Raw genomic sequence first — 23,700 nt, 5'->3', positions numbered from 1 at the left:
AGTTTTCTTAAAATTTTTGGCCTTATTACAGTTTTCTATTTCGTTAACGCGCATTATTCGTATTATTTACGAGATTCTACCCAAACATGTCCGATATTCGTTCATAACGATAACAAAATGCTGCGAAATAAAAAAAAAATAGAATGTAAGCAAAAAGTAACGGTCTGTGAAGAGTTACTTGTTCCTTACGTAGAATACATGTATATGTATTTAATTTTTGTAGTCCTGATACGACTTTTCTCCTTAGTGTCAGGCTACGGCTTTACGAGCCATAGGTCATCGAGGGACTTCTTCTGATATCAAGTTTTCCATATTCTGTATTTCTTCTCATTCACAGAGTACGTCGTTTCTGGTCTTTGTGTCCCATATAATCAGATTATGTTTAACTGGGTCATTCATATGTGGTTGGTTGTCTGTCAGGTTCTTTAATCCAGGTTTATTCTGTTTGCTGATTTCAGGTGCATACTGAACAATTTTTGATGATTTTCACTGGTGATTTGGTTTGCAATTCCCCAATGGTTGGTATGCTGTCACATTTGTTGCTGGTAAGGTCCCGTTAAATTGTTTATCACATTCCAGACGTGCTTAGTGCTAGACATCATGTCCATTTTACTTAGTGTCTCATTCTATGATCCTCATATTGGTTCTCATTGTAACCGTTCTTCTATATTTTGTTTTGGAAGGAATGGGGAGTTTTGAGTCTTGTAACAATATCAGTGTTAAGGCATAGCCCCATCAGACATTATGACATTTTAAATGACAAAAATGATTCTGATTTTCTGATATGTAAAGTTTTGAAAACTTTTCTGGGACGTTTTTATACTGTTATGGATCAAGGTCGAATATATTTAGTTTTGTCAGTTTTAAAATTCTAGAGTTATATTGTTTGAAGATTGACCTACATCTTCGTACATTGGATTTTCATTGTTGTTGTTTCATGGTTATTCATTGTTTACCTTTATTACATATTTATTTTGTTTTTAAATATTCCTCATTAATACCATTATTTGCCAATTAATTGTGGTTAAATTATTCAAGGTCTTTCTTGTTTTTTTTCTATTTTTTTACTCACTTTCTGCGACAAATAACATTACTCTTGAACGTATGTCCATATGCTTTGTCACTCAATATCAGAGTTACTCGAGCTTTCCATACTTTAAATGCAGGAGCTTATTTAGCCTTTTTATGAATGTAAATCCTATTGGGCATTTTCTCCAAAAAAACCAAATCTCGTCAGAGTTGAAAACTTTCTCATGTTCTAATTCCTCAATAATTTTTTTAAAATGAGTTGGAAATAACTCTGGAAATAATTTTAATATTTTTCAAGTTGTATCTATTTCGAAACCCATGAAACTATCTTCGGCTTGCAGTAGCCGTAAAATTTTAGTATGCGGCAGTTCAAAGAGGCATACCGAAAAACGAATACATTATACATCTTTTATCCCATCTATGACATACCGTGGATAACTGGAACCTCGGATACCGATGCAGTACCCCCGGAGTACTATTGTACATAAAAGATAGGCGGAGTGGAATATTCGTTGACATTTTCTATTAGGATTCTGTCTCAAGATAGTAGCCTTTACGACTTGTTCTTGTTCTACTGACTTGTACTTGTTTGTAATAATTTTTATAAAAGTTTTGTAAATTTGTTTTACAATACAATGAATTTGGTCGGTAATTTATTAGTTTTTTTATTTCGTTAATTGAATGCTCATTTCTCATAATATAATGGCCATTCACAATACTAATTTTTCAATTTTAATCTCAAAAATCAGATATTCTACATGCAATAGTTTGGTGGAAGTTGTGTTAATTTTACTCTTTTTTAGGGTGTTAAAAGAAAATTGGATATTGATCTAAATTCACAGACTCAACCAAGGAAGAGTTTGAGAATAGACAACAATCAAAAGAAAGTAGAAGAAAACGTGGGGAAAGAAAGAAAAGCTTACGAAGCTGAAGAAAAGCTCAAGAAGTTGGCAGAAATGGCTGACTTGGCAAAAAGAAAAGCTGCAACGTCGTCATTACCGAGTCCAGCTCAAATCTTAAAGGCCAAAAACGTCGAAATGAAGAAGAAAAGCGGTGTTTTGAATAAACCTATTGCCAAAAGAAATATTAAATTGGTTTTTGAAAAAGTGAAGAAAGTACAAACATTCTCAAAGTCCAGTTCAATGAAAGGGCAAAAGTTACAGGTTGGTATTTCGCATGTATTATTTTTTTTTTAATAAAAAATCGAAACCATACAATCATCAAATATTAAATTTTTCAGAGATGCACGCGGTTGGTCAAAATATATGAATTGTGGATATATAAATATATATATATATATATATATATATATATATATATATATATATATATATATAATTAATATTTTTTGAAAAACTGCGTTATATGGAAAACTTTTTTATTTTTAATGTTATGAAAAAAAGTTATTCTTTATAAAAAGTTCTGAATGATTTAAAACCTAGAGTAGAATCATCAGATATTAAATATTTTTAGTCATATACGCGATTTGTCCAAAAATATGAATTTTATGTATATCTACAATCTACTAAGTTTCTTATTGATCAATGCTGATCAGGACGTATGTTTAAATACATCTCAGTATTCTACAAATTTTCCTCAGTTACCCACCTTTATACTATTAGTAATGTGTTCTTCTTTTGTATAACTATGAATAATGATCTGTTGGAATGTTTCTTTAAAATATCACTACTTTATAACCATACTACAGATTTTTTATATTATTTTATTTTAATAGTATATTTATTTGTTATGATAGAATATTTAGACAGATATGAAACAAACTTCTTACAATAATTTTGTTTTAGAGTGCTGCAAAAACTCCTTTAAAGATAGTAGCTAAAAAAGCAACCTTCCAGAGGCATACAAAGAAGAACGCCTCACAACGCCAAAGAAATGTCACGGTGACGGTAGGTAATGTCACCGATAAACAAAGTATAATCAAAGTGAAACCAAACTTGAAAGAAAATATCAATGTAAAGGCTAAAAGTTTATTGGCGGGAAAAAAGGAATCTCCCGCGAAGGTTGTGAAAAGCGCCAGTAGTAACGTAGCAGAAACTTCAAAGATTAGTTTGAGGAATAGTGGTATGCTCAATTTATTAGGTGAGCATAGATTTGAATTAAAATATATAAATATTTTACAGTACTAAATTTACTGTCCACACTGTTATTTTGTATATATCTTACATGTGTTTGTAGACTTTGGGTAGGATTTACCGCATCTGCGAAAGTTAGACCTGACACGGGATTCAGTTTTATCATTTCTGGATTACTGAGTCTGCGTTGTTTCTATTATTTGTTTGCTTTGTTTGTTTCTGCTTAATTCTTGTCCCACGTAACTTAGGGAAAGAATGGTTACTCTCGAGAGAGTATGCTAGGATAAGGCTAATGCAATATGGGTGTCGCCTAATACCTGGAGTTGATTCATAATATACATGTGCAATCGATTTTTAAAAGGCTTTTGACAAAGTCCGACAACAAAATGCTATAAATATTGAAAACAGCTGGATTGGACAATAAAGATTTACGAATAATTACAAATCTATTCTGGCATCAAGTGGCAAGAATAAAAGTTGAACAAGAACTGTGGGATAAAATAAATATAAAAAAAGGAGTAAGACAAGGTTGTATAGCCTCGTGTCTTTTCTTTAACTTGAATTGAGAGGAAATATTTAATAGAGACAACAACTTATATCTGGCTTACGATACCTTAGTGCTGGCTAATTGAGGAGAAGACCTTCAAAATCTAATGAACAAATTTACCAGACCAGTATGGATTAAAACTCAACATTAAGGAAACTAAATATATGATTTATTTATTCATTTTTAAAAAAATCTTTTAACATGTATAAAAAACCGAAATATCTGACTTATTTTTAAGTTTTTATATGATAAGTTTATTACTCTCAAATTTGTTCCGTGATTGTTCCAATAAATTTTACAATAACAATAATAACAATGCAATATGGGTGTCGCCTAATACCTGAGTTGATTCATAATATACATATGTGCAATCGATTTTGAAAAGGCTTTTGACAAGGTTGACATAACAAAATGCAAGAAATATTGAAAACAGCTGGATAGGACAATAGAGATTTACGAATAATAACAAATCTATACTGACATCAAGTTTCAAGAATAAAAGTTAAACAAGAACTGTGGGATAAAATAAATATAAAAAGAGGAGTAAGACAAGGCTGTGTATTCTCCCCTCTACTCTTTAATTGTGAATGGTGTAACCGCAAACAATATTAGATATGCCAACGATACCTTAGTGCTGGCTTATTGAGGAGAAGACCTTCAAAATCTAATGAACAAAATCGCCAGACCAGTATGAAATAAAACTCAACGTTAAGAAAACTAAATATATGATATTTATTCATTTTTAAAAAAGCTGTTAACATGTATAAAAAATTGAAATATCTGATTTATTTTGTAACTTTCTAAGCAACAAATACGGAGAGAAACATTAATAAACGCCATTTTGAAGTTTTTTATATGACAAGTATATTACTCTCATAGTTGTTTCAAATGTTTCATTTTTTGCTCATAGACGAAAAAAGATAAAATTGGCCATTTTTTGACCTTCCCTTCAAGACCCTTCAAGTTCCGCTCCTATTGGAGATTGGAAATAATTCTGGCAATTATAATTTTGTTGGTTGCGCGCCAGACTAGTTCTATTAAACATCATCCAAACCATCCACGTAGATGTCCACGAGAATTTACGTCTTCTTAAGCTTCTTCTGCCTTTGATTATGCCCTCCATTGTATTCCTTAATAGTTCATCTTTTTCACCTTTCATGATGTGCCTTAATTCCAGCTTCCTGATTTTTATGGAAACTTCGTATTGTTTTCCTAGTTGTTTGAGAACTTGTGCGTTTGTTTTGTGATCTATCCATGATATTTTTACAATACGTCGGTAACACCACATTTCGAATGCTTCTAGGTTTGTTGGGTAAAGTTGAGTTGTTTCGGTGTTCAGGCCTCAACCCTATACAAAAGGGTGAAAAAAATATAACATCGAAGCATTCTTATCTGGAGCGTTATATTGATATTGCGATTACAGAAAAGTTTTCTCATTCTGTTAAACGTTGGCCGTGCAATTTCAATGTGGCATCTTAGTAATAACTAAGTCCAAAAAATCGAGTTCAGGAAACATTATAGGTTCTTGTTATAGAGGTCCATACTACTCAAAACAGCTGTCGTTTGCCTGACCGGATCAGTGTCACGAAAAAAATATCATTTCCCTGGTCTAATAGTTCTTTTAGGAACACGGTATGTCAAATTTGGGGTAAAAAGTTAGAATTTTGTCTCGTATTTGGATGCTCGTTTGTATTGGTTTATTTAAAAAAGATATGCATTTAAATTTAACTAATTCAGAAATGGAAGTCCTATATAAAGGTTATTTTTTAAGGGTTTAGAAATGTAAGTTGGCAACACTTTTTTAACTGGCGGCTATTTTGACAACTGTCAAGTGATTTATGTTTAGTTTGGTTTGGCATTCCAGCATGAATAGACTGACGCCTGAACAACGTTTCCAAATTGTGCAAATTTATTTTGAAAATCATGGTTCTGTTCGACATACGTATCGCGCACTACGTCCATTTTATGGTCAACATAATCGTCCATCAGAACAATTAATTTGATTAACCATGGATCTTTTTTGCACCACGTTTACTCTAAATAATAATATGCATCCACAGAGACGTCTTACATTGCGTACAGTGGAAGTTGTTGCTGATGTAGAGCGTAGCATAGAGGAAGACCCGAATCAGCCGATCCGCCATCGTGCACAGCAGTTGGATATGTGTCCGTCTACTTTATGGAAGATTTTGCGGAAAGATTTTGGTGTGTGTACTTACAAAAATCCAACTCATGCAAGAATTGAAGCTACACGATCACCTAGCTAGGCGTAGATTCTGTGAATGGGTCCAAAACGAGATTGCCGTTGACCCTGATTTTCATAAGCTAATTTTGTTTAGCGATGAAGCTCACTTTTCACAGAAAAGAAAGTCACAAGAAGTCACAGAAAAAGTGATTGTTTGCTCTGCTTTGTGGGCTGGTGGAATCATTGGTTACTACTTCTTCCAGAGCGATGCTGGTCAGAACGTTACAGTCAATGGTGACCGCTATAGAGCCATGACTACTGACTTTTTTTATTCCTCATTTGAACAACCATGATGTGCTGGAGCTGTGGTTTCAACAAGACAGCGCAACATATCGCACAGCTCGTGCGATTTAACACCGACAGACTTTTTTCTGTGGGGATATATGAAGTCGAGAGTTTACGCGGATAAGCCTGAAACGAGACCACTTGGAGAATAACATTCGTCGCGTTATTGCCGGTATACGGCCACAAATGTTGGAAAAATCCATCGAAAATTGGACTACGTCAGAGCCAGCCGTGGCGCTCATATGCCAGAAATCATATTTAAATTATAACGCCAAATGATTATCCTTCGAATAAAGCCAATTTCATGTCAATTTAAAAAATAGTCTTTGTTTTATTCCAATTCAAAGTTCTATACCTCTAAAAAAACACCCATTATAAGAAAAGTAATAATTATCTTTTGTTTATTTTATCAATTTTAAATACATCAGATGGTGTTATCGACTATTTGTCTTTGGTTTAATATTTATTGTTAATTTTGTTTAGGTCTATAGCATAGTAGCTTTAAATATTATAAGCATGGTAGTCGCCGACGTTCCGTAGGGATATGGCACTCTAAGAAGAAGATAAAAAAAAGCTGTTTCCACTATGATGTTATACTTAATTGGTCTGCTGCATCTTTGTACAAATTCGCTATTTTCTTACGAATTCAATCAAAATGGGAGGAATCGAAAAAGGAGACATTCTAAATCCATTTCTTTTTAATTTATTAATAGATAAAATAATATAATGTGCATCCGTTCTCAAAATTCGATACAGAATTAACAAAAAACTGATTTGTTTTACAAAACAAAACTGTTATCACAGTTAAAGCATCTAAAAATTGACTTCCTTAGTCTATATAACTCAAAGTTGTAAGGACGCCACAATCCTTGTTTTTGTACTCTTTCAAATATTCTTCTTAGAATACTTGGCTAGAAGCACTTAACCTCCTTCTTATTGCACCGTCTCCTTTCGAAGATTGGCGATCCAAATGACAATTGTAGCTTTGGAAATTGCTGCACGAAATATTTCTGCGGATGAGCGGTCAGGTCTTTCAGCCACGAGTTCTGGCGTCTTTCAACTAATCTTTTGCCTTGTACTTTACCTTCCAATATAATTTGGAGTAATTCATATCTTTCTCCTCCTAACACATGATCCAACTATTGTATTTTCCTCTTTGTGATTTTGCTTGATAATTCCACTTAAGCACTTACCAGATTTTGTTTATTCTATATAGGTGTGCAAATTTCTGCTAGCAATTTTAGGACCATTTGTCTTTACAAGCCGTAGGAACACCTAGGGACAAGAACAATCATTCTTTTAATTTAGTCGCTGGCAGCGTTATTATCTACAGTCAGTAACGATCCTAGATAAAAAATGAGTTCTAGATAAATAATACTCCCTAATTCCATATAATCAATTATTAGCCTGTTGGCTATATTAGGCGTATTTTATTACTTCACTTAGAGACGCACATGTTATATTTCGTTTTTTGGTCACTGATTTTTAATCCCTTTTCAGTGCAGGTATCCATAACGACCAAAAAGCTTCAGTTTGTCACTTTGTGGATGTCATCTGCATATTCGACCACTTATACATATTTACTAAATATTAGGCAATTCGGCATATTAATATGGTGCTCTAGAATTACTTTTTCCACTGCAATATCCAACAGAAGGCACGACAGTCTGACTCCCCTGTCTTTATCCATTGTTAGAATTGAATGGTTTTTAAATGTCGTTTTAGATTCTGATTCTGCTATATCTGCTATATGTACCTGTGCTAGTTGAACGAACTGAAGTGTGGTAGGTACCGGAAATGGCACTTGAGGTACTTCATTTCCAGTATCTTTATCGAGTCTTCCTCATGATTGCCAGTTAGCAGCATCTTTACAAGACTAGGGCATTCTAGGTTTGAATTATTTTCTAGAACTATTTGTAAAAGTCTTGATAGAAGTTCTATTATGATAGTTAACTATCTTGTTTAGGGCGTTTTCGTACTGCCCTTTCATTTTCCTTTCGAATGTTTACTTTTCTACTCCTAAATTTTCAAAAATTTTATGCTGATTTATGTCCAATGGTCCAATGGTGGAGAGTTCAATCAGAGCTAGACCATTTTCTTTGCTGACCAAATGGAGACTATGCTCGCCAATAGTTGAGCCATAGGTTGTATCTTGAAAGATCTTGGCATTGAAATCATTATAATTTCTATGTAATTATTCTGAGATTACTTCTATGGATTTTAATGATGTTGTAGTTGAAGCACCTACCCTTTAATCTCTAGCTATCACTGGACTTATTGACTCAAAATCTATAACTGTTTTATCTCCATTCAATTTCAATTGTCTGTTTAGTATGAATTCCACTCCAAAAATATGATCGCTTTTATCACCTCTGTAGTAGAAGGGTGTTGGTATTATTCTCCAGGCTTTCACTACGTATCCGCGCATTCATTACGAGTTTGGAATAAGCTTCGCAGCTACTCAGCACTGTAAAGTTTAAAGTTCCATGTAAATAAAAAGAATACTATTAGTCGTCGTGCTGCTGATTGTTCTGAAGTTTATGTAATAATAGTTGTAAGTGTTCATAACAATCTTTTCTTACGGAAGCGGGGTGTTAACCCCCCATCTTGGAGAGCCAAGACTCTTCTATCACGCTACCCTAACTTAGCCAAGGTGTCACTACACTAACGTCCTAGAGGCACAATTAAATCAAACCATGATAATATATTACGTGGACGTAAAGAGCACGCTAACTCAATGGCTTCCGGTTTTGTGCAACATAGCACCACCCAAAACAAGACCGTTTGTTGTTCATAAAGCTCAGTACCGGAAATGTCAAGAGAATCCATCATTGCCAATAATTACTGAGATCGATCAACTAAACCAAGGCTCAAATCTTGAAACCCGCCAACAAGAACAGCTAAAGCTTCCAAACAATTTCACAATCGATGAGCATTGGATAGACGAAAAGAACGAAGAAGCTAACAACGCATACCTAATAGAAAATTCCACAGTCAAACCCAACTGTTTCTCTCGTTCGCGCAGAGAATGGTGTAATCAGAACCGAATTAGAGTAGGTTTTTGCAGACAGCTCTCTATGTGACAAACAATCCACCACATCACCTACGAATGTCGGTGAAACATGTGAAAACGTGTGGTAAACGAAATCCACGAACTAACTACCGAGGAAATGGAAGGGCTCTATGGTAGTAATATCCGGCTTTAAGGCGTTTTCCTATTTTATTATAATGTATTGGATTTTTTTTACTTCCTAATGTGACCTCTCTTTCTCGTTTAACGTGGAACCGACAATGGTAGAGTTCGAATAAAATGTACTTATCGTTAATGTAGAGTGATATTTATGATTTTAACTTGAAGGTCATCCGAAAAATATAGCCATGTTTATGTTTCAGGTACTTCTAGTAGATCGACCAAAAACTCATGTCCAGCCAAAACGCCACATCAAAAATTCGAATCCAAGTTTAATACCAAAAGTCTAAAAAAGAAACTCCAACAGAAGACAGAAAGTATAAAAAGAAACGTGATGCGAAAGAAGTAGATATAAAAATCTTTATCATTATTTTAAGTCTAGTTTAAAAACATAATTTCTTTATATATTTTTAACAGTAATATACAAAGTGGGGTATTTAATTTTTAGTTTCGAATTGTACTGAACACTTAAGTTATGATACTTTAGAATTCGTTTGAGAATGTTTTTCGTTCTGGATTTGTATAAGTTGGTAAGTTAATGTTGCACGTTCATGGTTGAATCATACCTTAATGTTTGAAGTGTTTTTTAAAATTTCTCTCTTTGCGGACGACAGTTCTGATTCTAGACGTGGATTTTCAATTATTTTATGTTATGCGCCATTTATTCTAAAATATATTAAAAATAATTAGACAGACTAAAAATTACTGAACCGGCATTTGGATTAGTCATATATGAGATGTCCAGCGAAAAATAAGTATTATTTTTTGTAAAAGTCAACAACTAGAGCTGATATCTACTATATTTAATGAGAATAAATCACATTTTTAATTCATAATACGTTATATTTGACTATTTAATATTTTCTAAAAGTGAAATTTGAAAACAGGATTTGAATAACAGGTTGATAGAATTATAGTTGTCAGTACTCTCTAAAACATGGAAAAACCTAATAAGTATATTGTAATAAAAGCAAGTCACTATTAACCTTTTGTTATAGTTTTTCTTTGTCCATTCCGGCCACTTGCTGTTGTCAATAAAAAAAAAACACTTAATACAAGATTTTGAATATAATTCAGCTTTCTAAAAACTATAATTTGATGGAAAATAATCCCTAGTGAAGGAGCAGTGGTGCCAACTGTGTTTAGATGATTGATTTGATTCATACGACTTTTCCTTTTAGGTAATTCTTTACTCAGAGTTATCAGAATTTTTATCCCCTTTCTCTAAATGTCTTTATATACGTATGTTTTCTTGATTTTTCAGATTTTTGATTTTTTTTCTTAGGTTTGGATAAAAATGTTTTTCCCAAATTTTTCCAAAAAAAAAAGGAAACACAAATTATAATTTCTTTAATTGAAGTTTAGATATGAGGTTTATACATTACTTAATGTAAATTTTCTTAATGCAATGGAAATGAAACTGTTCAATTATTTTAAAGCTTAATTAGGTAAGTTATTTTGAGTCTTCATTAAAAACATTGAAACGTCAACAAATTTTTCTTTGAAATTTTAAGCTCAAAATAATATTGTAGTTTGATAAAAAGTACTTACTATTATAGGATGTTACAAAATCTGCAACAGAACTGCAACTAAATCTAATTCTACTACAAAATCTGGCAACACCGTTATGCCAATAATAAATTAGAACGTCAAAAATACATTGCAACAAGAAACAGCTAACATTAAGACAAATGGCATAAACTGTACAATAAAATTAAAGAAAACTAAAACAAATTTTCATTAGTTTACCTCAGGTTAATAAACAAACACCTCGCAGTTAAATATATGTTTAATATTGGTTCTATTATTGACATTAAATAGGAAATGATAACAAAATTGCTAAAAAATGATCTTGAATTGAATCTTTTAATAAATATTGAATCTATCTAATTATTAGTTAATTTAAATATTCATAAAATACACTTGAGTGCAAAATAATCGACTCAAAAGCGATATTTGAGATTACACCTTCTGTTTCAATGTAAGAATTATGAAAATAAAAAAATGTAATGTGCAAACAATAACTTTATTATTGAACTTACAAAAACTTCTATTGCATTATTTGAAAGTCGCATTTTAAAAATAATATGCAATACAAACAGAGTTTCCTAAATATTCATCATTGGACTAACGCAAGAAAGACATTATGAACAGAGAAATCATCAGTTACAACATGAATTTCTTAATTATTCAGTATTTAATATTACCACCCCTACTCCTAATTACACTTTTCAATCGATTTCGCATGGATCGGATGACTTTTCTAATAAATTCTTGAGGCATTGCTTCCCATTCATCATTAAGTGCAGCTCTCAATTCCATTATGCTCCTTGGTGCATGATTTCTGTTCCGGACCCTTCGTTTAAGCTCATCCCAAACATGCTCTATTGGATTTATGTCCGGGCTCAACGCAGGCCAATTTATTGTAGGTATACCGATCTCAGTCAGATAGGTGGTGGTGACTCGTGCGGTATGACATCGTTAATTATCATGCAATAAAATAAAGGCATTACCAATAAATCCCGCGTATGGAACCACATGTTCTTCCAAAATATCTCTGATGTAACGATCCGCCGTTAAACCTCCTCCACGTCCTCCACCAGGCACGAAAACCAACTCGGTTTTCCCATCCATAGAAATGTCTGCCCAAAACATACAAGAACCGCCACCATTTCCGACACAATTTCTCGTATACAACATTGAGCAAATCGTTCCCCTGGCCTTTTATAGACTCGACGCCTCTTGTAGTTGCCATGTAGGCAGATCCTACTTTCGTCGGAGAATAATACCGGACTCCATTGATAGTCGTCCCAATCCAGATGTTCGCGAGCAAATTCTAGTCGCCTTTGCTTGTGGGCTGCAGTTAGCTTGGGATCCGTAGCTGCCCTTTTTGGTGTCAGGTTGGCTGCTTTCAGTCTCCTTCTGACTGTCCAAACGCTGGTAACCACACCTCGAACCTCTCTAAGCTCTTCTTTGAGATTAACACCAGTCAAATGTCGATTTCTCCGAGATTTAGATAGAAGAAATTGATCATCTCTCTCTCTGTTGTTATTCGTTTACGACCTCCTCCTTGTCGGCGGACATAAGCACCAGTATCTTGGTACCAACGATACACTCGAGACACAGCAGATTGGCTTAAATTTAGTCGATTTGCCACGGCTCTCTGGCTCAGGTCTTCTCTCAATAATGCTACTTCTTGAGCTGCTTTGACGGATGTGGTATCCATTTGTTATGAAGTTGCGAACTTAATTGACTGATGTATTAGTGGGTTGCTATGGAAATTAATGCTTACGATGTTCACCGAACGCGTTAAGTCGGTGCGTGTCGATTTCAATGAGTCAAATTCTGACCCCCTCTCTACGTATTGCATTATTTATTTGTAAGACGTCACCCGATTTACCAAAAATCAAAACTTTTTTCAAACTCAATAATGAGGTTAATAATTGTATACTAAATATTTTTAAATTTACACCTTTTTTGATTGAAACAGGTGACGAACTTTCGCAAAATAATTTTGAGTCGATTTTTTTGCACTCAAGTGTATTTAATTGTTGTTCAGCCCATTGAAAAACGATATAAAACCAATATTGATGATACATTGAAATTGTAACAACAATGTGCCGTGATAAGGCCGATATAATGCCAATGTTTTGCCAATATAATTTGATATTTGGGTACTATGCAAGTATTGAAGAATTGTCAGTTGAAGGTATATAAAAAATTTTAACAAACACTTCCCATGATTCTTTAACAAAACCATACTATTTTTGAATTATAACTGTTTAAGTTCTGTCGATTTCTTAAAATATCATGTTTTTGTTTTTAAATTAACAATCATTTAGGGGTATCAGATTTTTCCTATTAAATCCGTTTCTCATCATTGATCAGCGTTTCAAATTTAATGTGTCTTGAGTATATAGTATTGTATAATACTCAAAAATTTAGAGGAGTGTAGGAAACTTATAAAATAAAATGTTGTCAATGGAAAGGCTCTTCCATATGTTTAGGTTTCTACAAAGTAAAAAATGAATCTTAAATTTAAGTATAATAAAATTTTGTAATAATATAATTTGAAAATGTCTTTTGAAATTTTAAGTTTTAAAAACCGCTTAAGGATGTTGCTAAAGAGAACAATTTTTTACTGAATATTTTTATTCAAGCAAATCGTGAACGTTAGAAGTGTTTCTTTTAACGTTTGTTGATCATACATGATCATTTACAAATTTTTATCTTTATACTGTAGGTGTAGATTGATATTCTTGATTTTTACTATAATTTCTTATAAACACTAGAAATTTAACAGGGTGCGAAAAGAACCTAATATTAAAGCTTCACAATGATAAATCCACTCTCACCAATTGCAATTTAAGTGTATGTTCCATATTCATATGCGACTGGTTGTCAAAAAAAAAACTAACTCATGCTGAACGGCAATATTTTTGCCTGATGACAAATATATACTTCTTATTTTTTGTTGCAATAAACAGCAAAATTAGGCATTTTAAAAACGTTGAAACATTTACATATAAAAAAAGTACACTTCAATAAATAAACAAATTTAAATCAACATATATCCGCAAATAATGACTCAAAAAATAATATGCTCGTATTAATACTCAGCATCTAGATAAATGTCATATTCCTTGCATATGTAGCTAAATACCTTCTTCCTGATTGACTTTCTGGTCCGATATATTGACTGGCCAAATTTGGTTATTGAACTGTGCAATGTGAACATGTGAACATGTGCAATGTTTTTGGTTTGTTTTGAAGTTTTATCTATTTTGGAAACAGTAGCCATTTTATTTTTATGCATAATACTTAAAAAACTACTTTACAACGATCTTTTTATTTCAATACTATGTACTCAATTTTTTTTCAATCAACTTCACCCCTTTTGAATTCTGATCAAATGCTGAGCAAATTGGAACAATGATGCTCAGGATAGAGACCGATGGAAGGAGTTGGAAGAGGCCTATGTCCAAAAAATGGACGATAGAAGGCTAAGAATAAGAAAAAGCTAACACCACTTTTCTTGTTTTGTCGAACTGTCCCACACGAATAAGTTTTGTTATCAAAACAGAAAAGTCTGAAAAAGAGGGTCTGGTATAAAAGTTGTCAGTAAATAATAAATATCCTTTGTTTAGATTGGAATTGAGAAGTTTGACAACAATAGCATCAGAAAAGCTAATGAAAAGGATGTCTGTTGTTTTAATATTGGGTTTTTAATTACTTATGTATACTGTGCTGTTGGAAGCTGGTATACAAACTTAATTAAAAGAATACGTTTATTAACATTTCATCTACATTCTAGTATATTCAAAATTTTGAGCAAGTCCGGCACATGTGTCAAAATCTAAATATAAGTGTTCATCTTTAAATGCAAATGTTCGATTTATATCTACCAAACTGGGCCAGGGTTTCAGACCCATCGTTTCTCTAAGCTACCAGTTTTTGATTATATAAGTTTGTATGTGTATCGTAAGTGGGTTAATAAATAATTTACACAAACAATTATTTTCTAATAAGAGAATTATTTAAAATGCTTTGTTCCCGATAAGGAGAAGACACGTGGATACGTCACGCAATGTCTGTTTCTAGAACATATAGATTTATCCAAAAACGATGTTTTTGGTTTTAATATGTTGCTTAAAACTTAGCATTCCTTTGAACATATTCATACTTTTATCTATAATAATGTTTTGGAATGTACAAAACTGAGTTTGTTGTCTATATTGTCTGGTAGAACTTCTTTATTATTTTATGATAGTGTTAGATAGTTTTTTTTGTTATTTGTTTAATTGCTTACTTATTTGATTTCTTCTTTGGAGAATAAATTTAAAAAACGTAATCCATTTCTGTTGACTTAGCAGTCAGAAGTTCATTTTGCAGATGAGAATAAGTATTATCGAATTTGTTCGGATAAGGACTGAATTCATCTTTTATCATGTTTCTAAATCTATTCGGTCAATTACATTGTATTTAATTTTCCAAGAGCGTCCATTCCTGGACATGGCTTGACTATTTGTATCTTGCTCCAGAATATTGTTTTATGTCATCTGACCATCTGTGATCTTCTCCTTTGTCGTTTGTAGTTTTATGGTCTCCCAGGTATAATTATTTTGTTTCCACTATTTTACGTCATTCTATCAACATGTTTTCCAATTTTGTACCCATGTGTTAATCGGACCTATTTTGCGCTGCCTTCTAATCTTTTTAAGTCTTCTTTCTATTATTCGTTTTGTTCTTCTTATGTCAAGTCATAATTGTTGTCTTGTCAACTTTAGTTTTCAGGTCTATATCAATATCTTTATTTCTCCTAGTAAACGTCCATATCTGATTATGTGGAAATAGACAATACGCATTGATTTGATTTAGTGCTGCAAGTATTTTTTATTCTATTTTTATTACTTTAGCATACAAGAGTTCTACTTTAGCTGCTCCTAATTTACATATCTGCTGGCTATACTGTTAATCTATATTTTTCATCGGTTTGGTGTTAAGCATTTCATATTGTTATTTAGATCTATTGCTTTCTCAGTTGTTTCGTTGTGTCGTTAAAGCTCTGATGTTTCTTACCACCCTCTATATTCTAGATATTTTTTACACTATTCTCACTTAAAACACAGTAATTACCTGGTCTATTTTAGACCCTTATTTCTATTTGAATATAACTATTACCTCTAACAGGTATTATAACAATACAACAGGTAGCATTAGAATCACATTGTGTTTGTATTGTTATGGTACCTGTTTGAGTTAAGAATCCGGTTCAAATAGAAATATTTTTGTAAGCATCTTTACATAAATGGTCTAAAATAATTTGGCATCTGCAGTACTTGTCTATGACACTAATGTGAATGATTTAAAGCAAAAAGAGAATAAGTATTTTTGCAATAAACAATATATTTGAAAAGTGTGGCAACATTGGTTCAAAAAGTATGCACTACGCATACGCACATCATTGACAGCAGATGTAATGGCGGATACAGTTTGAAATTTATGTCAAAATATCAGTTTTTAAATGAGAAATACGGAAAAACTATAATTCAGCGGGAAAAAATGTATAGACTTTAAGTGAATGAAAAGTAAACCACAATCCACTGTTCAAATTTCAGACCAATCCGATTAGCCTTACTAATGTAAGTAATTAACTTACCGGCCTTCTAAATTTTATATTTGACGGGTATATCAGTCATCCGTACTAAAAGGGTTATATGTTGCACCAGGCAATTTAATTAAAAATTTCCATTTTTTTTATTATTCAATCGGTTTCTCATGTTACGGTTCTGTTGCTGATCATGTTAGCTGGATTTAAAAGGAAAATAAAATATTATAGACTGTGTCATTTAATAAGAAACTAAGGCGTGCAAATAATTTAATTGTTTTTTATGGTTAGTTGACCTCTAAAAATGATAAAATCAAATTTTGTCCACTTTTCGGAGTTTTGACTGTAACTAAAAAACTATGCATTTTTAATAAATACTCTATACCAATTTTTTGTAGGGAAATCAAATTTCCTATCAAACTGACGTCTTTTATAGTCCATTTTTTTTAATAAAATAAATCCAAAAAATGTTAAAGCGAAAAATTTGGAACTTTTTTATTAGACGTTTTATTCTAGTTTTTTTAACTTTTTTTTTCAAAACGTATTATTTGTTAATTTTTCATAAAAAAATGTATTTCTATGCAATAAATTATGTATCGAATAATAATTTAATGTTAATAAATAAACGTATTTATTTAAATTTAAAATCAGTTTATACATTTATCTGCAATGTTAATCTGCATCAATATCAGTAACAATATCTTCCTTGCAAATATCCGAGATATCAACATTGTTACAATTAAAGCGGTACTTTCCCTGGTACGGTCTGGTCCAGCAGTCGACTAGTGTATGCTTTATAACAGTTTTCATGTGTTTCAATACTTGTAACTTCTTCTTCTTCTTCTTCAGCCTTAAGTAATCCAAGTTTAGACATAGGCCTCCCCCAAATCAATCCAGTGTTTTCTATTTTGCACCACTTGCTTTCAGTTGTGTCCTCCGATCTTTTTAATGTCATCAGCCCATCTCATTTGTGGTCTTTCTCTGCTTCTCGTTCCTAACCATGGCCTCCACTGTTGTATTTCGTGGTTCCATCTTTTATCCTTCAGTCGGGCATTGTGTCCTGCGAAGCTCCATTTTAATTTGGCAGCATGTTCTCCTGCGTCTTTTACTTTGGTTTTGCTTCTATTCCATTTGTTTGTTTTTTGGTCTATAAGTCTCACACCGAGCATTGATCTTTCCATCATTCTTTGTGCCTTTACTATTTTATCCATATTAGACTTGGTGAGTGTCCACGTCTGTGAACCATTCGTGAGTATAGGGAGGATACACTGATCGTAAATTCTGGTTTTCAAATATTGTTCTATTTTAGTGTTTTTTTAAAATTCAACTCAGTTTTCCAAATCCTGCCCACGCTAACCTTATTTTTCTGGTAATTTCGGCAGTTTGATTTTCTTTGTTAACTTTCATTATCTGTCCCAGGTAGATGTATTCGCTTACTGTTTCTAAATTGATGTCGTTCAATGTTCGGTGTATTTATCATTATTTTTGTTTTTTCCAAGTTCATCTTAAAACCTACTTTTTCCGAAGCTTGAAATAGTTGCGTCATCATTGTCTGTAGTTCTTCTTAACTTGTAGCGAATAGTACAATGTCATCAGCGTATCTCAAATGACTCAGTTTTCTTCCATTAACATTTATTCCTTTATCTGCCCAGTTAATGTGTTTGAACACGTCTTCCAGTCCAAGTGTGAATAGCTTTGGTGAGATAACATCTCCCTGGCGAACTCCTCTGTTGATTGGTATAGCTTTGGTTTTCGCATCTATTTGTATTTTCATTGTAGCTTTCTTGTAAATATTATGTATGAGCATTCTGTATCGGGAGTCTATCCTGCAGTCGTTCATAGCTCTCTCTATTGCCCAAAGTTCTACTGCCTCGAATGCCTTTTCATCATCAATGAAGCCAATGTATAAGTTCAAGTAATATTCATTGGCTTTCTCTATTAGCGTTCTGACTGTAAGACGATGATCCGCTGTAACCTTTTTGGAATCCTGCCTGCTCTACCGGTTGATAGCTATCGAGCTTCGACGTTAACCTGTTAGTTATTACTCTCATAAACAGTTTGTACCTTTGGGACAGCAGGGAGACTGGCCTATAGTTCTTCAAATCTCCCCTGTCTCCCTGTTTGAAGAGAAGTATTGTTAAACTTTCATTCCAATCATCAGGGACATCTCCTCTGTGAAGACATTCGTTGAAAAAAATTTTCCTTAAACATTTCTACAAGTATTCCATCTGGGCCCGGAGCCTTATTGTTCTTTAGTTGTGCCATAGCTTGTTTTATTTCGAAGGATTTTATGTTAGGGATTATTTCTGAGTTGGCATTCGATATCTTTCTCTTAAGATCTTCCTTTGCAGTGTTACTTGTGTATTTGTCACATCATTCAGTATTTTAAGTTTTCGATAATTTCGAGTTTAACTTAAAAATCAAATATTCAATATCAATTCTAGAAGCATACTGAATTTGAACAACAAGGAACAAGACCTCCCCGCGCACTTTCAAAATATGTTTAGGTAGCAGATGTTTCAAAAGAAACAACGGTATATTCGACATAGAAGACTTTTGAAATAATTTATTTGAAATAAATATCTCAATGTAAATATATTTCAATTGTATTTTAAATTTATTTTGTTTTAATAGTTTTTTTAATAATGTAAAATTATAAAGTTAAATTTTGTAACATTGGGTACAAAACTAATATTTATTATTTTAAAGATGAGGTAAATATGTCAACTGATTTAAGATTTAAATAAATAAGTTTATTTTTAAAAATAAATTTTAGATAAATTATTTATAGCATAAAAATAGATTGTTTCATGTATAAATACCACACAAAACGTTTAAAAAGAAACAGTAAAAAATAAAAACGGTTAATTTTAAACGCTTACATCTTAGTCAATTTTTAATTCATCATCATCAGTGACATTACAGCTCGTATAAGCCAAAGCCTTCTTCATAACAATCTTCCATTCGCCCCTGTCTCTGGCAACTCTTCTCCATGCTTTAACTCAGATGGATTTTAGATCATCCTCTATATTATCTTGATACCTAAGTTTTGGTCTTCCTCTGGCTCGTCTTCCCGCTGGTCGTCTTCAGTCGAAAATTTTTCTGATCGTTGCATCTTCATTTCGCCTAATTACATGGCCTATCTATCGAAGGCGTGCTAATTTAATACTCAGTCAAGAAGTCAATTTTTAATTACAAACCTTTATAAACCATCATTTTAACAGAAATTGCGAGTATTTATCAAGCAAAAGTATGCTCATAACAAAATTTTTTTCAAAAATAAAAAAAAAAAAACTTCGAAATTTTCCAACTTTTAACATTGCTTTTTGGATGTATTTGTCGAAAAAATATATATTTTGGACTTATATAACCTATAAAATATGTTATTTCAAAAAAGCTTCCAATATTTACTAAAAATGCATAGTTTTTGGGTTATAGTCAACAAATGGAAAAGCGGACAAATTTACCCCAATCCCTATTTGGTAGCACTCTTCAATTTTAACATGTTTATAGGCCAATTTACCGTATAACAATAACATTTTTGAATGCCTTTAGTAGGTCTTTTTACCCATGTTTTTTGACATAGTCAATAGCCTGCTAGTATTTTTGTTTATTTAAAAACAAACGTTTATAAAACATTGCTGTAATAAATTTATTTATAAAACAAGGAACATTTTGTTATTGTTAAATTTTAAGGATTTAGTACACCTTTTTAAACAAATATAAGTAAATGATTTCCAAATGTAAGTTTTTGACAGAATATTTAAATTATAGGGAAAAAATATTACAGAAGGTATATGGTTATAAAACAACATTTTTTAAACTAATATTTATTTTCTAGTACAAAACCGTAAGTTGGTTATGTTCTGCCTGTTCTAAACGCATTCACCAGTACTCCCAGTATCGCAAATACGAATATCGATCTCTTTGTTTCATCGTTTGTTACAAGCAGATGGTTATGATCATGATTAACTATTAATTGTTATCTTTTGTAACCATTTACCCTGTAGACCATGATTTGTGTTTTATAGCTGTAATTGTATACACGGTACCTTATTTTAGTATTGTGAATTGTCATAATTGTATATTATACTTTTAGCTGTCACCGAACAGTATCATTGTTTGAATTGTTTTTTTATAAAATACTGAAACTACTATTTTTTCTAACTTTCAGTGTTTTATAAATAAAATGACTTTTGTCAAGTATCGGTCGATTCTATTAATTAGTTAATTTTAATTATTTTCCACAATTACTCAGCTGTTCTCCGAGAACGATTTTGTAAGTGATTAAGGTTGTACATATACATTTTTTCTGTGTCTTAGGCAATCTTTTTCCGTTTTTTATTAGCCAAGATATCACAGTGATTTTAAGATATTGTGAAAGAGATAAGAGATTAGCGTAAGTATTTTAAATTGGAAACCGGAAAGTTACTATTTTAGGTAATGTTTGTGCAAAAAAATCATAGATTCTATATACATATCGACAACTTACATACATAAATTCTATATCGGCTCGGTTTTCGCTCAGTTATTCATGGTAGTTCATATAGTTCTTGATTATAAGTCACCTTTTCAATTATTTGTGCCACAGACTAAAAGTGATTGTTCCGCCTCTAAATTAATTCTTTTAAGATTTATATAAAACTCATACTTCTTGATTTTCTATTTTAATTGAAGACATCTGCTAACTGTATCGTTTGTGTTAAGTAGCTTGATTTAACATTTGTTAAAAATATTCTTCCCATTGTCTTAATATTTGGAGACACCTGTAACTCGTGTTAAAACCTCCTTAATATATATATATATATATATATATATATATATATATATATATATATATATATATATATATATATATATATATATTTATATGTAGTTCTGATATGAATACTGCAGAACACAGCAATTGGATATGATTTAATATCGATACAACATATCATACCGTAAGTAATAAGAAATAAAAGAATACTACCTATCCAACCACTTGATCTATTATCAGTATATGTTATCATTCCATGTGCAATGTAGTGTTACAAAGTCTGAATACAGGGTTCTCAATATTTTATATACTGCTATTACGCCTTAAAATGCAGAAAGTTTCATCAAATATCTGATCAAAACTTTTTATACTTGGGTTGTATTATTGTTTTAAATTATTTTTATTTGCGTGATGTACAACCTTATATATCTTCTTGCCTTGTCTTTTGTCCATTGAATCTTTATACAGACATATTTTCCTAAAATTTCTAATCAGTATCTTAATATTTACTGTGAATATTGTAAATTCAGTCATGGTACATTATATTTGAATACAATCAACTGTTCGTTTTACAAATATTTTTTAGTTTTGTATTTTGCAACAAATTTGTGCCTTTTGTTACCAAAAATATTGAAAAATGTTACATATGTACACATAGGCAAATGAAATATATTTATAAGAAATTTATTATTTTCTCAAAATAAAGTTTATAGTTAATTATAACATGATTATTATTTAAAATACTACTTCTACCTTTCTTATAAGGCGAAAATTTCTGTTCTACGTGACCCTATCCTAACATAATTTCACTATTTCCTTTGGTCATGTATTATAGTGAATTAGAAGAGAATAATAAACAGATCACAGATGACACCATTAATAAAATTAATAAAACTTATAAAGGACTAAACAGTATTCAAACATTAGCCTACAGTCTAACATTGACCTTCAAACATTACAAGGAATTACAATGGGCTACCTAAACTCTGGCGTCACAATGAGCTGTGGTTTTAAAAACCTTTCCAAACATTCATTCTGTGCGATTGTTATTATTTTTTGTTCGTGAATTTGTGAGGTAAGAGTATCAAATTATTAAGATATTTACTATGAATGTTCATATTTTAAGGTTATGTTATGGTTTGATTAAAACTTTAATTATTTTTACTGTGTTTCAAGGTATTTTGTTGTTGTTTTTATCGGGGTTATTTAACAATTAATCAATAAATCATTGAATTTAATTAATGTTTTAATCTTTTTTAAGTGCTAGTGTGATTTTATCCCTTAAGAGCGTAAGCGCAAAATTTCGGGGCAATGGTTTTTAAATGCATTCATTTTTTTCGAATCCTGAGGAAACTAACAAATATTTTTGAAAAATTTAAACGCAGAATGAAAGATTATATTATTACCGAGGACCGAAAGTCCCTTAGAATAAACAAAAAGTTTTTTGGAACGAGATATTTGAAATTAAAAATCACACTAAATTTTCTATTCTTTTTCACCCCTGTAACTTATTAAAATAAACATTATAGATGTTTTCAGGGACTTTCAGCCCTCAGTAATAATGTCTTCTTTCATTCTGCGTTTAAATTTTTCAAAAATATTTATTAGTTTTCTCAGGATTCGAAAAAAAAATGCATTTAAAAAACATTGGCCCGAAATTTTGCGCCTACGCTCTTAATATATTCTTTTTCGCGTAGTTTAAATAGTTAATAGTAGTTTTGTTGTCATTACTGAAAAATTCAGTAATACCGGATATCTTCAACACATGTTTACTAGCCATTATATGCATAGATCTAAAAAATAAACTCAAAAACTATTACAACATTCAAAAACATTGTTTTAAATACTCATTATGGCAATTTGATAGAAAGGTTTCCACAACATAAACTATGTTATTAAAATTTTAACTACGAGAAAACGAATATCTTTAGTATTAAACAGGATAAAATCACTGGAAATGAAAAAAAAAAAAAATTAATAAAACATTAATTTAAATATTTCTCAACTTCGTAACTAAATTCAATGATTTATTGATTTATTTTGAAATAACCCTGATAAAAACAACAACAAAATACGTTAAAATACAGTAAAAAAATTATTAGTGTTTTAATCATACAATAACATAACCTGAAAATATGAACATTCATAGTAAATATCTTAATACTTTTGATATTCTTACCTCACAAATTCACGAACAACAAATAATACCAATCGCGCAGAATAAATGTTTATAACCAAAAGTCCTTATTTATTCTTCAAACAATTAAAAAAACCAATATTTCTAAGTTCTTATGGGACAAATACACAAAAATTAGAAATGTTTAAAAAGGTTTTTAAAACCCCCGCCCATTGGGACGTCAGACTTAGGTAGTCTGACAATGCTTATGGGTCTGTAATTGTCATTTTTTGAAGAATCGCCTTTTTTGTAGATAGGTAGTACTTTT

General features: G+C 31.6%; 1 protein-coding gene across 1 annotated transcript in view; it reads left to right on the top strand.

Moving 5' to 3' along the window:
- Pp2C1 (protein phosphatase 2C) overlaps positions 1–21,202 on the top strand; it is a 45,310-nt gene extending 24,108 nt beyond the window's left edge. Inside the window, exons 7-9 of the mRNA XM_072526534.1 lie at positions 1,833–2,192; positions 2,835–3,129; positions 9,593–21,202. Of these exons, the coding sequence (XP_072382635.1) occupies positions 1,833–2,192; positions 2,835–3,129; positions 9,593–9,738 (801 nt within the window). The 3' untranslated portion in view covers positions 9,739–21,202. The remainder of the gene's footprint in view (positions 1–1,832; positions 2,193–2,834; positions 3,130–9,592) is intronic.
- The last annotated feature ends 2,498 nt before the right edge of the window (positions 21,203–23,700 follow it).

Source organism: Diabrotica undecimpunctata, chromosome 3 (genome assembly GCF_040954645.1).
Source record: "Diabrotica undecimpunctata isolate CICGRU chromosome 3, icDiaUnde3, whole genome shotgun sequence".
Classification (NCBI taxonomy): Eukaryota; Metazoa; Arthropoda; class Insecta; order Coleoptera; family Chrysomelidae; genus Diabrotica; species Diabrotica undecimpunctata.
The sequence above is the reverse complement of the archived record's forward strand: the minus strand, read 5'-3'. Positions and strand labels throughout refer to the sequence as shown.